The 17,041-nt window shown below is 50.2% G+C and overlaps 1 protein-coding gene across 1 annotated transcript; it reads right to left on the bottom strand.

Annotated features, from left to right (window-relative positions):
• Positions 1-10,407: 10,407 nt before the first annotated feature.
• On the bottom strand, positions 10,408-16,256 carry LOC144179966 (endothelin-converting enzyme 2-like). Its single transcript, XM_077708382.1, has 2 exons — positions 15,768-16,256; positions 10,408-12,324 (listed from the first exon to the last, which is right to left on the bottom strand). The coding sequence occupies exons 1-2, from the start codon at positions 16,254-16,256 to the stop codon at positions 10,408-10,410; spliced, it is 2,406 nt and encodes an 801-aa protein (XP_077564508.1).
• Positions 16,257-17,041: the final 785 nt, after the last annotated feature.

Raw genomic sequence — 17,041 nt, 5'->3', positions numbered from 1 at the left:
GGCCCTTCACGGCACACGCGAAACTGCTCAGCCTCGGTCAGTGTAGCTTACGCTACAGAAGTCGGGAAACTACGGTACGACTATCACTTCTTTCTTGCACGGTGAGCTAGCGGTATGCAGTAGAACCCCAGACTTGCTATCACTGCTTTGGTGATCAGCCGCCCCAAGTTACCAGTTATTTTCTATTTTCTGAGGACGTGGGGGGGGGGGGGGGGCGGATGAGGAAGGAGCTAACTGCGGATGCGTTATTGAACGAACGACCGCCCTGCATGGACAGTAATAAACCCGAAAAAAATCGCCAAGCGCCGCACTTGCACGTGGTTCAACTGGAGGTGCGCTCGGAGTGTTTGCGGCTTGCGAGGTCGTAATGCATGATTATGCCGTGATAGGGGCAAGGTGTTCCCCGGCTTATCCGTCCGTGTAGTAACGAATTGATTTGGTGGCTGTTCGGATTGGCATTACTAGAGCACGTCACGGGTCGCCTCGCTTCGTCCGAGGTCGGAATAAACGTGACCCACTGCCACTCTAGAGCGGAATTTAGAGGATTTTGAGCTAGAATTTTGAGTTGCAGTGACAAGATTAGGCCACTCGCGAATTTTCGGACTGCTCTTCACAAAAAGGAGATTACGACCTGTGGATTGGCTTTTGTGATAGATCCAATGCAATGACCTCCGCCATGGTAAGCCAAGGGCGCGAACAGTGAGAAAAAAAGGAGCAGTGGCTTAGCTCGGCTATGGCAGGATATACGTAGCGTGAGCTAAGGTTCGGCTGGTTATTCTTAGCTTTTCTGGTTGTCTAAGATTAGCTTGATATACATGCTTACAGTTGCTAAAATGATTTCCAATCCAATCCAATCCATTCATGGCGGCGGCGGCTCCAACGTGCCACCTGTGCGCCTTGAGACGTCACTGCTCCTTGCGCATGCACAGCACGGCTCTCCATGAGCTACGCGAAACAGCTCAACCTCGGCCAGTTTAGCAGTGTTGTACGCACACGGTATACGCATTATGTGGCACAGGTATATTAATCAAGCGGCCCCGGTGCAGCGTCACCAATCATGAAGAGAAGTCATGATGAAGAGAAGTCAGCCTGGCAGTGAGCTTGGCTTGCTACTCCCTATGAACATGCGAGGGGTGAAAATGAGCGAAGGAAGTGAACACACAAAAACTCACACAAACACTAACAAACGCAGAAACACACACACTGCACACGCACAGTAGTAAAGGCGAAGCAAACTTTCATAGGGTTTCGTTCAGGCCGAAGTCACGCAGAAATATCGCCAAGGACCTTGTACTCCGTGTTGCCACGGCAGTGGAGTGCCATGGACCGATGACGTTGTAAACTTTCAGTGGTGCATCGGCACGCTGTCCCAAAGATTTTTTCAAGGATTGACGTTGGTTGGCATAGCGGGGAAACACACAATACATGTTCTATGTCCTCACGAACACAGCAGGCAACTCAGCGTGTCTTGTGCAAGTAGTTGCCGGTAGAAGGGACGTTGAGGCGAATGCGGTGAACAACTGATTCGTCGCGTTTTCCTAGGCCACACGGCATTCGGAAAGTGCAGGCAGGATCAATTCTGTGCAATGGGTGATAATTTTTTTATCCGTCCTTCCATATTGAGAATTGAGTGCCGCACAACAGAGTAAGCAATTCTCGCGGCATCACTTCGAGAGAAAGGAATCGGATTGATAACGCTAGATTGGTTGTGAGCTGCGCAAGCTGTTTCGTCGGCCACCGCATTTCCCTTCACCCCACAATGTCCCGGTAGCCACTGTAGCACGACGTCGTGAACCAAGCTGGCAGCGTGTGTGTGCAGAGTGTGTATTTCATGGGCCAGTTGTTCCCGCAGAAATGAGGTTAGCTGTTAAAGCGCCGCCCGTGAATCCATGGAAATCACCCACGCAGAAGCTTCTTGCCGAAGAATATACTGCAAAGCAGAGCGCGAAGCAGTAAGCTCTGAGGTTGTCGACGTTGTTTTGTGGGTTAACCTGGATGCAATTGAGGTCCGCGTCGATGGAACCCAGATTCCGACCGTACATGAGGTGGCCGTCACCGAGGCATCGATGTAAATATGCGTATGGTTAGGATAGCAATTCCACATGTGCTCTAGAGTAACGTACTTTAGGGTGGAAATAGTAACTTGGATTTTCTGGTGATACCTGGTATTGTGGTGACAATTCGCCAGGGGGGGGGGGGGCACATTCAGTGCGGGAGATAAAGCCGCGCTCGGTGCTTCCGACACAAGGGAGGTAGAGTGTCTTGTACCTCCAAGGCAGAGCTAGAACTCAACAGGTAACCACGAGCCCGTGTCGCCAGCCGCAGATGTGTGCGAAGCTGCTCCTCTTTGGCCATTACAATGGAGGAGAAGCGCCTAAACATTTGTATGGTCCCCAGCGTAGAAGTTGTTTTCGGAAAGCCAAGACACAACCGGAGAGCTCGGGCCTGCATACTTTCTCACAGCCTTGTGTTGGTCTTGGAAAGGGGCTCGAGTGCAGGTGGGCTGTATCAGAGCCGTCCATTGCAGAGGGCTGTGTAGAGATGTAGGAGGGGCCAAACAGAGCCGCCGCTGGTTAGCATGAGTAGTACCTTAGCAAAGGAGCCCAGCTTCACCTTCAGGAGATGAAGGTGAGGGGAACACGTCATCGACCTGTCAAGTGTTACGCCCAGGAATCTATGCGAGTCCACAAAGGGTATGGGGCCCCCTCCCGCTGAGACATTATAGCGGAAGACATAACGCCTGGTAAAGGCTATTGTCTGCTATTGGAAATGTCTGCTATTGGATTTAAGGCTCTTTGAAGGCGAGGTCGCAAAACACGCCTGTTGCGGTCAGAGCTCCAGATGCAGATATCATAGGCATAAGCAATATTTCAACAGTGTGTAGCACGCACTTCTCAATTACGATGAAGCTGATATTGGATAGGGTTGGGCTTAAAATACTGCCCTACGGTACACCTCCATGACATTGTGAGAGGCTGTTTCGCCGTCCATCGTGGACATAAAGACAGATTTATCGGAAAGGTAACCGAATATCTATGTATAGATGCGACCTCAGACACCTACCGATTCTATTGCAGATCTTACCGCCTCATGTACCACACAGTCAAAGGCTTCTCTGATATCAATGAACACTGCTAGAGTGTTGCGACGCGGGGCTTTTGCACTCTTTATGTCGTTGACAAGGGCAAGCACGTTGTCGATGCTGCTGCGAGACTGTCTGAATCCAGTCATCTGTGGGGCATACACGTTGCGGTTTGTCAAGTCCCAGTCTAGGCGAGCAAGGACCATTTTTTCCATCAGCTTCCCCACGTAGCTCAAGAGTGCAATGGGCCTATAAGACTCAATTTCCGGAGAGATTTGGCCGGGTTTGAGTACCGCACTGCCAGCCTGGTTCGAGGCGGCCCGTATGCGTACTTAACTAGCACGTGCCGCCAAGCTTGATGTTCCTACGTTTTGCAACCCAGTTATCAGCCCGGGAGTGGCCCTTTGTTTATTCTTCATGAGGTTTACATTAAGGCTTTGATTGTTGACTATGTGGGGGAGAGGGTACGAGGGAGTGTGTTCGATTGCAATGCTTTGTTTTATCTGTTCTTCTTTTGTGTTTCCAACGTTTATATTCAGCCCGGATCCCGTGAATTATGTACTTGTGAGTCAGCGCTCGTCCTGTCTGTACCCTTCGTCGACGTCTTTTAGATGCAAAGCATCTCTTGCTCGGGGCTGTGTCCGGCGTCGGTCCGTTGTCCGCACCTCTCCCCCTACACTATAAAAAAAGAAATAGTTAGCGGCACCCGGTTTCGATCCCACGACTCTCTGGCCGCAATGGGAGGTACGCGACGCTCTTCCCACTGCGCTAAATAACCGAGACAGGAGCAAGTGCTACGAACGCCCCTTATGTCCTTGACTCATTCAAACTACGTCAAGAAGCTACTGATACAACTAAGGCACGCGAAGCTGAACGTCGACGGAAACGACGAACTGGATACTTTAGAGGACGATTTTAGCGTATCTTGCTCGGGGGAATGTCCCGCGTCCGTGCCCCGTCCGCAGCGCCTCCGATGATCATTCCGCTGAAGACGAAGAAATAGAAGAAGACAAATCTGCGAAGAAGAGGGCGTGTGCGTTTCTCTCACCCCTTCCGCAGCGCTTCTTATGATGATTTTGGCAGGATGCCCCCAGGGATTGGCCAACCAAAGAACCCATCACGAGATAGCTTCGCGTTGAAGCACCGTCGTCATCTTCCCGTAGGGGAACCGCTGAAGAAGAAGGAGGAGAAGAAGACAAAGCTGCGAAGTCGAGGGCGTGTACGTTGCTCTCAGCCGGTGCACCAACGTCAACAACCTTTACCTCACCAACGCTGACGGAGATTACTGATTCTATCACAGAGGCGACAACATCGACAAGAACATGATGGACGAGTTTGGGCGCCTCGAGCACCACCGCCTACTCACCGTAACACAACAGTACTTGCGTGCCTTTGCCACCGGTGTGGACCCGGACGTGGAATTCCCTCTGGCGCTACTAAACACCAGATCACTCAACATAACGGCAACACGCCAGCTGCGGGATATGCGCGCGTGCGCGTCTCCTCTCTCATCTCCTCCTCTCCACTCCATCTGCTCTATATAACAAACCAGATCCGCGCTCCACTTCCTCAGTTGCTGCTTCGGTTGAGACACGCTGCACCGTCCGATGAGCTGAATGGACGCCAACAATTCTGCTTTGCATCACCACATAGTTTCCTTCGGGGAGATGGTGTAATTTTTTTCCGCGCTGTTGTCGAGAATTAATGAAAAACTAGTTCGTCGCTCCACTGAACCTGAAAGCTGTCGGAAGTACAGAGATCCGTCAGAATTTGCTGTGGCGCCGTTATCCGCTCACTGCTACCACCCATCACGCTCTCGTCTGCCCTGTCTCATTTTTCTCCTGATGAAACGAGGTTCGTCCAACGAATTTCAAAATTCCTGCCATCGCAGTGCTTGCGAGCGGAAACTGCTTGCGGTAACAGCGCGAGCCCGAGCTTTCTTCTTTTTGTGCCTGCCTTTCATTCCACACGTGCCGGCGCCTTACTGCGCAGTTTGGAACGCGTCATTTTTTCTTGCACTGCCACTTTTTTCCGCTTACTATCGTAAAAACCAACCCAACGGGCGTTGCTAACTAAATGATCGTGAGGGCTGTCGGTTAATTGCGTATGTTTGTCTCCAATTCACCTGCAGTTTTCTTTGGGCTAAACAATGGGGCAATGTATGACAAGCGCCAGGGGTTTACGAGTGTCCAGCGGTTATGACTATTCAACCGCTTGCTTTTCGAAGCTTGTGTGGGACGTCGTGACGACGGCTACATCGTGGGGCTCTGCTTGGGTCCGTAATCTTGCTGCGCCGCCTGGTTCTGGGACTCGCTTGACATAGAAGATCGTTACAGGGAGCTGCGACTCAAATGCGAGCCATTATGTGCTCTGCACTTAAAACACGGCCGTCGTATATCCGATTGTTTCACTTCGACATATTCGAAACGGCTTGCCACAAGACGATAAGCCGCACTTCCAATTTTAAGGTTTAGGACGTTAAGCATACCATTACATCTTGGGGTTGAACACCTCTAATCGTCGGTCACTCACTCAGAGAATTGCCCACTGAACGCCAAGCAGCAGGCACCGATACGCGCCGTGCGCCGGTCCAAAGTGTCAAACCTCGAAATGTGACGCTAGGCCTAAAGTCCTAAACATCAAAATGGGACGTTGGGTCTAACATCATTTATTTAACAGCCTTGCGGCTTCAACATCACTCTCATCATGCGTGGAGCTGTGAATAACGGCTATGGACGTTCACCCCACAACATGACGTTCGGAATATATACGACGCGCCGTTGCACGCCTGCGCCACCCTCTCCCTTGCTTCACGTCGACCTTTAGCGGAAAGGCCTAACGGAGCTGTCCCAAAGCTCCGCAAGGTAGCGTTTTAATTTTTCTTCGCTTCGCCCACGATCAACATCATCGTCAGATAAAGTTGGCCTTCCTGCTGTGCGTGTTCGCGTACGAACATCATCGGGAAGAAGCTGAAAGATTCGCTTTAAAATATCTGTTCAATACGGTTAATCACCTTCACCGAAGCGATGTTAATTATCGGATCAATTTCTGTATGTGACTTATCTCGCTATTTTGTGTGGAGTCACCGTTTCTATCAGACATCTACGCTCATTCTAAGAGTGATGGTTGCATTTCGGAGCGCAGTCGAGTTCCTGCGGATAGCTTTTAACCACGTAGATTCTAACACTGCTTGCGTCCTACTTGGTCCAAATGGCTTTGCACCAGTGCAGATGACCCCTAACATTTTTTTTTATTTTCTATGTGTGCTCCGGCAGCAGCGCTCAAGTTGGGAATGAAAGGGACTTTAAAGTAAGGCTTGGGTTTGGGCTAGTTGGCTTTACATCGTTTGAACAAACACCGCAAGAACGAGGACGACAGAACGGAAAATTCTGTTTCGGCTTGTACTGTCTTTTTAGATGCAACGCATCTCTTTCACCCGCCTTGTTCCTCCGGCGTAGTCCGGCGGCGTCCGCATCCCTCCCCCATTCTCCTCGCCGCGCCAGCTGCGCGCTAGCGCCGCTCTCACCGCAGCGCCATCTGTGTGTTAACACTCGGCTGCGCTCACTCCGTCGCCGTGCCAGCTGTGCGTGGGTGCGGGTTGACACATGCGCATGCGCTGCTCTGCGCTGCTCTCTCTCATTCCCCTCACCGTACATATAAACGCGGTAACTGCGCCGCTCCTCTCAGTCGTTCCGCCGGCGCTCCTCCGATGACATCCTCCGGTGACCGCCGATGATTTGAAATGGAGGCTAAAACATTTACACCATCTTCCCGCGAGGGGAACCATGGGGTAGATGCGACGCATCGGGGGTGAACATGCTGCGTAAATATGACACACAACAACAGCAATCCACACGCTAACATAACGGAAACGCAACGGCAACCCCCAATGCGTCGCATCTACCCCATGGTTCCCCTCACGGGAAGAAGGTGCAAATTTTTTCCGTTCTGTCGTCCTCGTTCTTGCGCTGTTTGTTCAAAAGAAGATGAGTTATCAGCGCACTGGAACACTTGAACCGCCATTGAGCGGCAGCTCCCAACCGTCTCACCCACCGCGCTTGACGAAGTTACGCGGAACGTTTCTGGGCAATATCAACGAGGTTCGCATGGGCATGCGGGTGGAAGCACTGCTCTGGCCACGCGAACAAACAGAGAAAAATTACCTCACACTGATTCACAGGACGTTCAAACAGGAAAAGTTCAGAGAAAAGGATGCAAATACCTCAACAAGCACCCGAGAAAGCATTGTGATGGTCCTTCCTTAACTGACCCAAAAGAGAACGCAACGGGATTTCTTTCCTTTTGCGCATCCGTCCGGGGAAAAACACAAATGAGGAAATACAGCATAGAAAGCAACACAAGCCAGATAGATAAAGCTAGAGAGAGAAAGAGAGAGACAGAATTAAGGCAGTATCCTCGGGAGGCCTTCGTGTGGAGCATAACAAGATTTAGTGCAATTATAAGCGCCAAGACGCTAGTAAAAAAGTTTAAAATTCTGGTAATGTGACCCGTTGGTAGTATTCTTTAGCTTTCTTAATACTCTCGTCTAAAAGCATGCGAAGTCTACAAATTTTGTTGCTATTGGAAGTTGTTGACGATCGTTTAAATTGTTTTCTTGCCTTCTTCAGTTTGCGCGAGGTGCGTACGATTTCCTTATTTAACCATGGATTTGAGCTCCGATGCACGTTCGTTTTGAACGGAATAAACGCATTAATACACCTAAATACAACATTTTTAAAGCAGCACCACGCCTCGTCAACTGAGCATGCGTCGGATTGACAGAGAATAACAAAACACGAAAAAAAACTCTCAAGAGCATCTAGCACGTCAACGTCACTAGCACGCGCGAAAACAAGAATGACGGTTTCTTTTTCTTTTTTCGGTGGTACTAGGGAGTTGGTTTCAAGGGTTAAACATACTATTTTATGGTCTGATACGCCTTCAAAAACTTGCACTTTCGGGTTTCGTTTACGTATGCCACCGCTAACAATAAAAAGATCAAGCGTAGATTCCGCGCCGTTTTGAAAACGTGTGGGAAGCTTGAGAAGTTGAGATAGATTATGTAGAAGCACTAGATCAACAAAAGATTCTGATGAAGGTGATAGAGCCTTTGGGAAATCGTGTTCCCAGCTAACCGATGGAAAATTGAAATCACCCGCCAGCACAAGATTAGATGAATGATTTCAGTACGTACATATAAATTCAATAACCTTCTCGACGAATGCACTGCCACTGTTAGGAGGGCGGTAGAAAGCGCCGATTACCAAGTTCTGTTCGTCTAGAAAACTTTTAGCAACTGCGCTTTCAATTCCTGTTATGTCTGCTAATCTCGACAACCGCAAGGTGTTCCTAAACATATGGCTACACCACCCTCATGACGGTTTCTATCTCTTCTGATAATATTATAGCCTAGAGGCAAGATTTCATAATCAGAAATATCCGGATGTAGCCAAGTTTCCGTTAAAATTAAAACGTGAGGTTTGTAAGCTTGAATGACACTCTCTAATTCCGAACTTTTGTTGATTATACTGCGGGTGTTGATATTAAGGCATCGGAAAGACTTTTTGGGCTTGACTGTTGGTCACTGCGGCTCTTGCAATGTGCTACTACTATGTGCTACAGGTACTCTTTTCATCTGAACGTTGTCCCACTCACAGACGTTCTTGCCAATCTTTATCTTGTCGTAAACAAGCTGGACTTTTGCACGTTTTCCGGATTTCAGCAGTGCTGTTCCACAGCTGCTTCCTAATTTGTCTCGTGGCTGGAGCAAACTCTTCAGATACCGATATGTTTGTGCCTTTAAATTTGGAGCAGTTCTTGAGTACCAAGGTTTTTTCTCTGTAGTCCATCAGTTTTAGTATAACTGATCTCTGTGTATTACGTTGTTTTCGTCCTAGTCGATGAATGCGCTCGACTGAGGATACTTTTACTTGTAGCACCGTAGAAAAGACATTGTCCACCACTTCGTTAGTAAGCGATTCCACTGATTCGTCAACTTTTTCCTCCACACCATATACGATAAGATTGTTTCGCCTGCTCCTATCCTATAATTCGACTTTTTTTCCACATTCTGGACGGTTTTTTTGTGGGTTGCTACTTTAGGGCCCAATTCTTTGACTACTAACACACTGGCTTCCACTTGTTTAAGTTTCTCGTAGATAGCGTCTAGTCTACTTGTCACACTCTTCTGACCATCCAGGAGCTGCTCAAACTTTTGTTTAATGGTAGGGCCGGGATTTTGTTCAACATCTTCACAGAGTAACAGCAAGGATACAAAAACACTGCGGATATACAAGTACACATCAGACAGGTCATCCGCCAACCGCTCCCCTTTCACTGCTCTGATTGCGTCAGCGATGCTCTCAGGTTTGTTAAAAGTTTCGGAAAGATCAGGACCATGGTTGGTTTAGCACTCGACGGCAACAAGGCAACACTGTGGGCTCGGCAGCTCAACCAAAAAGTAATTGCTGGATCGTTTAGCTAGAAGGGCATATGGTTTACGCACCTGCATAGCGAAGAGGAGGGGGTTAGTCGAACTTGTCGTGGCGAAGCCACCGAGCCCACAGGGAGCCGCGCAGTGTCGACGCGCATTTATAGCCGTCCCATCAGTGAAAGTTGAAGACGGTCGTGCAACAACTCCACGAGTCTTCTGACTCCCGTAACCTGTCGCGCACATCGCATAGCGTCAGAAGGAAACTATTCCCTGCAGGCAGAGGTGGGGGACAAAAGGGGAAGGAAAAGGAAAGACGGCGGAAAAATGCCGAAGCTGGTGGATCACAAATAGAGCGAGAGGCAGTTAGTATCGCTGTTGAAAACAAACGCCTCCACACTGCGCTGAGACTCAAGTCACTGAGATGCGCACACATTCCTAAATAACGACAATATATGTTTCATTTCTTGTTTCCTCAGCAAAATATAAAGTCTGTACAAACAATTTCAGACAATAAGTGCGCGGAGAATTTTGTTTGAGGATGTGGACAGTGCTAACGATGGGATCGAATTCAACCACGTGCAGAAGAATATTTTATGACCAGCTGGCAATGTTTCATCATTTACGCGTTGTGCGCTTTTTGCATGCATACGTGCGTTTTACCACGAATTGAGGGCGTGGCGTAATTACAAAGAATATAACTTTCCACCACAAATCATCGCACTGAATCTTTAATAAGGCAGTAGGATAGAGAAAGCAGAAAGCATCATCGAAGAGGATCCAGACCAGAAACAGCCAGGTTGCTAGGGGAAGCCCAACTAAGAGATCACCAAAGCAGATATGCACGGCTTGAAATGTTAAAATTGCGCATTTATATACAGTCAGTTCGAAAACCTCAGAATAGGCGGCACGGCCTTTCAGGATTCATATTCGCGTTGCGTGGGCACTCAAAAGCCACGGCGAACGCTTCGACGTGTCGTAAGGCTTCGTTGCAGTCTCCGTAAGTGCTTCCCATACTTCCAGAGCATTTTGAGTAGCAGGACGCGATGAAAAATATTTCTGAGGACGTGTATTTTTCGAGTTCCACCAGTCTAACGTCCCGCCCAGCGGAGGCAATCATGTAGGCGTCGTAGAGGGCGTTCATCGCCACCACTTCAAGGCTGTTAGACAATGCCTCACGCCCCCCAATGCATTTGGAGACGTTCACTATGCTGTTCTTGGCTTGTTTAAAGCGCCAGTACGTGTCATAGAACAGTCCGCTCAACGACAGCGCCATCTCCTTTCCGACGCCTCCGTAGTTTACGGCGGCTGTGGCATTTATGTCGTACAAGGGGAAGGAAGCCGAGAAGGGTAGCAGAACGAAGTCATCGTAAAGCACGACATGAAGTTTTAATGACTTCATCGCCATGTAGACCTTGTCGGAGCGCATGGTCTTTAGTGGAATAGCGGCCTTCCTCCAGTTATCCGGCAGTGACTCACCAAATGCGCAGTCAACATGGGTGTCGTTCTCGCCATTCCCTTCACTGGCATCGAAAGCCTTAAAGACGGTTGCGACGCTGTGCCAGTCATTCACCACCGTCCTTACTGCCTCGTAGTGTGTCCAGCCCTGCAGCCGGGAGTGGAATGCATGCCGAACATTCTGCGCAATGCGCTCCAGGTCTTGGCGTCCATCCTTGTCGATCACGCGCGAACTGTAGTCGGCGAACAAGGAAAACTTCCCAACTAGGTAGGCCTTGCTTAGACAGAACGCACCATGCTCTGCCAGGGCCGTCTCCTCGGAGCCGTAATAATTGGCGATGAGCTTGTCGTTAGTGTACAAAGCGGCGACTTGGATGGTGCACCACGATACAAGAAGGTGTGTGTCGTTCTCTCCGTACGTATTCCAAAGTTCGAAAAACTTCGCAATGTACGGCAAGGCCGCTGTGCTGTAAGTGATAGGCTTCCCTGTCACGTTGTGCAAAGCCAGAGCAGACTCCCATCGCGATGTAGTCAGCTTGGCCTGCAGTAGCACGCTAGAGTTGATAGCCTCGGGTGTTGACTGCTCCTGTAAAGCATCGAACAATGGCACAAGTATTGCGTCACACAAGTTAACTACTTCTTCGTACGTTACGTCTCCTTCCCCGGCTGCCGTGCTGCCGAACTTGTCGCTCAGGAAGTTGAAGTAGGCACGCCGGTCGCCTTCGGCCGCACCCTGCAGGGATTTGAACTTTCGCCGCAGAATCTGGTTGTCATCAAATGGCATCAGGAACACCTCCGTCCCGTAATCTACACTGGTATCGATGTCGATGTTGAACAGGGGACTCCAGCGAAGCTTGACGGATGAATAAAGCAATGTCAGCAGAACATCTGGCTTGCTCTGCCGGCGTGGCCATGTGATATTGGCTGCCGCCAAAAGCCTCTTCACCGTCAGCAGTTGGTCCGCTTGTCCTTGCAAAACGGCGTAGCAGCTGAGAAACAACGCCATAGCCCCGTCTGCAGGTTTATTTGTCTTTCCTGTCGTCTGGACAGCCCGCGACACTTTCGACAGCGTGCTTAGTGCATTCACCATGAGGTCCTGACGGACGCTGAACTTATTGTAACGGGTCCAGCCGTCGCAGACGAAGGCAGTGAAGTTGTCGCAGGGGTGTGCCGCTGACTCGTTGAGAGATGCCTTGAACTTTCTGGCGAAGAAGGCACAGCCAGCGCTGTTGCAGACAGTGTACGTTTGAGCCTTCTTCCAGGTTATGGCGACGATCAAAATACAAAATAGTACAGCGACCGCCATGGGTCCCACGCCCCAGTTGACCATGCTCTGACCTTGTACTCCGGAGTCCTGCATGGACGCGAACAAGCAATTAACACCCCGCCTGGACTAGTGCTCAGAACATTATTTTTTCAGTACATGGTATACAGCATACTTCTTTGTTAATTGCCCCACTCAAAATAAAACAACTTCGGCTTGTGTTTATTATGTCCACTAATTGAGCACATCTACCCCAGTGGATCACAGCCCGAGGCTGTGAGCTCCGCAACACAAGTGCACGGTTTCGCTTCCCGGCTTGTCAAAATGTTTTACGGTGAAACCGGAAGCACAAAATGAAGGAAACTCGCACTAATCCGCAAGACTTGAAGGCAGTGAAGGTGTATGTAAAAGCAGCGTTTTGCCTCTTTTTCGCCTCGCCGCTGTACGAGAGACCACAGCTAGGCGTCGGTCGTCCTCTATCGCACACGGTGCTGCGCCGCACGTATCCTCGTGGCCTTCCTTTGAGGCGCGCTTATCGCTGCGGCGGCGGCCTCCTCGCCTTCCTCCGTCACGTCCCACGCACGCCTCCTTTGCCCACTCCCCTATCACTCCACGGCCGCCTATATCTCCCCGTTATCCAATCGCTGCTCCGTGCCTGGCGCTTGCGGAAACGGGTGCGGTTTGACCTCTAGCGCTCAATTACAAAACTGTTCACCCCGCGAATACGACACGGGGTGGCGGAGTGTAGCTTGCGCTACAAAAACAAAATGCGTTCTGGATGTCCGCGAAACACACCTGCCCTCTACCGGAAAACATGAAGGTTGGGCTATCTTGCACGCGTTGAAATGCAATTTGATTTTTTATATCGAACGTATAGTGGCCGCAAGTACATTTCACGGGTGAATCCTAAAGGAGTACTGACACGAAATTTCTCGCTTTCAGGTTTTATGCTGTAAAGAATACCTATTGGCCCAGTAATTACGAAAATCGAACCGAAAGCCGTCAGCCGCCAGCATAGAATGAATTATAGCACGTTTATTGCAACCAGTTTCAAATTCGGTCGCCGCGCGGGAAAATGGCCGTCGAAAGGCCAGTATGCAAGCGGGCCAGCCTTACGTCACGGTCTCCCCCGTGACGTCAGGGACGTTCGCCGCATCGTCTGCTACGATTGCACATAGTCCGCACTCGCACGCGGAGTCGACATGTCGTCTGAATCGTCAGACTCGGATGAGTCGCTGCCACCCGACAGACAGAACAACTTTATTTGGCCAGGCGATTAGGCCGGCGATGTCTTCGCCGCCGTCCGTTTTTTAACATCACTGCACCTCGAACAGGCGCAGAAAGTGATAGCAACAGCTTGTCGCCACTCTTATAATCAATCTGATTGCGAAAAGGAAGTTCCACATGCGAGAAAGTAGATGTTAGTGTGGTGAAAAATTGTGCTAGACGTTGTTATCAGCGCTGAATTTAAAAGCGGCGTTCAGATATATGCCGCGATGGTAAGCCTACGCTGACCGGTAGCGGAGGTTCGGCGCTCTGACCCAGCACTGCCGGCACCGCGGTGCGGCAAGCGGCCGAAAGATGCCGCCACCTGCGCGCTAGAATCAAAATAGGCCACCGCAGATATCTTGATCACCCATCGCTGAAACGGGAATTATCCCCAAAATAAAGCTTTATACGCGAAAAAGGGGATGACAGTGGATTGAAAAGTTGTGCAAGGGATGGCCATTCGCAGTTGTACAGATACCGGCGATCAAATATTCGCCACGATTGTAAGCCTAAAGTTCCCAACACCCAAGCTGAACCGAGAAACGCCGAGCCCGCTGGCTTGGGCGACAGTTCTTGCGGCCGCCGCCGCTCACGAACTCAGTCCACGTTTAGCACGGCATGTCGTCGCGTGGAAAATAATGCATCTTGGCGTCGTCGTCGATTTGCTCGGACAGGCTTCCACGAGCAGTACTTCGCATTCCGCGAGCTTGCCATAGAACAACTTGGGCGAGCTCGGCGACGTGCACCGCCGCGCCGCCGCGGTGCGGTGCGCGTCGACATCGCGCACCACGCGGTGCCGGCACCGCGCAGTTTTCGGCACCAGTGCAAGGGAACACCATGCGCCGGCCACGAACTGAAGAGAAAAGACGTCGAACACGCAAAGTGCGCAAAGTTTACAAGCATTGCTCCCACAGCCACACCCACGTCTCCTGCCCGGACGAATACCACCGACAACAGCAGCGCAGGATATCGTTTCCGGTTCCGAAAACGACTATATTACGTCACCCTGAACCGACCAGACACGCGGGCCGATGTTTCGTCACGCCGAAAGCGATTTCGCTAGTGCTGCCGATTTGTGGAAGCTCGCGGCCGTGACAATCAAACTCAATTTTAGTTGTGACTACGGCCTCCGATCGCTGCAAAAATTTCTGTGAGGCATCTGTACAAACTACTGAAGCCAATTATATCATTTTTAGGCGTCAAAATTTGTGTCAGTACTCCTTTAAAATTCTATTTCATTCTTACCAGCCTCTTAACCTTGCTTTACCTTGCTTTACCCTCATTCGAGCACTGAATGTGTTGGTTGACTACGTTCTGCAAGCATTGACGATTTTGAATGAAGTTGAGGAAAGTGTTGCAGGGTGCCTTTAATACTAAATCTGGTTCAATATAGGATAAAGTGGTTTCCAAAAGCTGAACAGTTTCTACATCGAGAACAGAAGCCCGCACTGTGTTCCATTCAGGAATGTTGCGTGAGAAAAATGGGCATTTAAATAGATATGTCCAAGTTTTACAAGGACGGTAATTGTTTTAGGGAAACATTATGTGGACGCAGGGGGCGTGTGAGGTTCGAGGAATGCGGGAGCGAGCGAGCGCTTCGGATGCATACGTGCAGCAGTGAGCTGCAATTACCCCTTCCAAATAAAATACGCTGCTTCACCGGCACAACGAATAGCTGCTCGCTGGATGGTCGAAGGACTCATGCGGAAAAGCTATGAGGGCCTGCAATCTTTTATACTACATTTCAAAGGTAAGTGTTTCACGTACACGCGTGCTGAGAAGGAAAATCCAGGCCAGTAGGGTACGATTCTTTAAAGAGCCGTTTGATGCGATACCACGACGTCGGAAAACGCTCTGTATAGGATAAGTACGGACTCCATGGCGGCAACATTCTCTCGCTGTTCATCTCTATTGACGTGATGCAAATATATATCTTTTGCATGTCAATATTTGGCCCAGAACGTATCAAGAGTGCGCTGTCGAACGTGATACGTAAAAATGGAATTAGAAAGCCTCGATACTATGCATGCGAATTCAATCGTCACAAGGACATGTCTATGTCCTTAGCAAAGCATCTCTTACCTGCCACTTCCTTCATCATGCTCCGCCCTCTCGGGTGCACGTTCCTTCTCGCTGTCTGCCTTAGCGCTTTCCCGTTGTGCCGAGGCGTTCCTACTGGAACAAAGCAGCGAATCCTCCTTCGTCGTGCTCCTTCCGTCGGCCGTAACCGAAGGCTCGTGCTTACGCGGCACGCCATCCCGTACTGCGGTTGGCGCAGGGAATCCTTCCGTCTCCTTCGCCTTGGGCGTCGCAGCCTCTGGAGCCGTAGACCCGAGGTCTATGCTGGCATTCGTTGTTCCGGCCTCCACAAGTGCCGGAGCCGAAGGCGAAATGTCAGTTTTGTCCTCCGGGTCATTGGTTGCGGTCTGCGCTGGCTTGGCGCGCTTTTCCTTCTTCGACCTGGCAGCCGTGGAGTCGTAGGTCTGGTTTGCGGACTGTGTCGTGACAGTGGAAGCGTCCCTTTCGTGGCCTTGTTTCCTCAGGGACTTCTTTCGACCACTTGTCACTGACGAATTCGTGTGCTCGTCGCGTGCACTGTCGTCCCGCAACTTTGAGCCCGACAGCTCCTTGGGTCTGTTCCGGGCTTGTTTCGAATTGCGCCGCTTCCGGGTCAGTTTGGACGTGCGCTCCGCGTCTGCGATGTTCGCACTTGTGGCCTCCGTCGTGGCGAGCTCGTTCTGTTTCCCCGACATCTCGAAAACGGGTCGAGGAGAGGCAACCTGGAAGCGCAATGAAACGAGCGAATCCGTTGGGGTGGCTTCTTCTTCCTCAGCTTTGCTCGCGTGCAGAAGTGGAACGTGCGCAACGAGGCTGGACACCTCGTGATGCATCTATGATGACGATCATGGTGAAAATGATAATTCAAAATCCAGAATGAACCCACGTCTTGAGATAAAACTAACTTTAAAATGATTATTTTGGAAGATTTGGTCATTGCACTCCTGAAGGGAACCTACATTTTAACGCTTTGTGGTTTATTTCTTCCACGAGCTGTTAATCTGGGCGGGAATTGCCACAGTTGACGTACATTTTGACTGATCCGTCTGGGCGATATTAAAAAGCGGTAACTCCACCTTGATTATTAAGCGTGCAGTGGTTGCGCGATCCTGATTTGCTTCGAGCACTTGGTGATGATTTCATGTTAAATCCAGCTGGTCCTGTTGTGCCCATCGGCCTTTTTGCAAGCTTTGAAGGCCTATTCCTGTAAGGTTATGCTGCCTTCTCGATAAGTACACGCTTTGCTCCCGATAACGTGAATGCCATTCAGCTACCTGCTCACATTTAAGGGCATCACCCCACACTACCGCCTTTCTCGCCGGATCTACCCACCGGCGGACCGTTAAATGAATAAAACACAAGGGTCATATTTTGCGTGTACTACAAGAAAACACTTTCACCAATTCAGCCCGTCTGACCCACGTACACTAAGCCTTTACCCGACCAGGGCTTGGCACCTGTATGGCGAAAAGGCACCTTA

Source organism: Haemaphysalis longicornis, unplaced genomic scaffold (assembly GCF_048455015.1).
Source record: "Haemaphysalis longicornis isolate Haplotype H1 unplaced genomic scaffold, Haemaphysalis longicornis Haplotype H1 scaffold_4, whole genome shotgun sequence".
In the NCBI taxonomy this organism is placed as follows: domain Eukaryota; kingdom Metazoa; phylum Arthropoda; class Arachnida; order Ixodida; family Ixodidae; genus Haemaphysalis; species Haemaphysalis longicornis.
This window is presented reverse-complemented; position numbering and strand designations above follow the sequence as displayed.

Excerpts from the sequence above, each read along its gene's own strand:
- LOC144179966 (XM_077708382.1), bottom strand. The coding sequence starts at position 16,256 with ATGTCGGGGAAACAGAACGAGCTCGCCACGACGGAGGCCACAAGTGCG. Across the intron at positions 12,325-15,767 it reads GATTCCCTGCGCCAACCGCA|GACTCCGGAGTACAAGGTCA; the intron begins GTACGGGATGGC and ends GCGTCCATGCAG.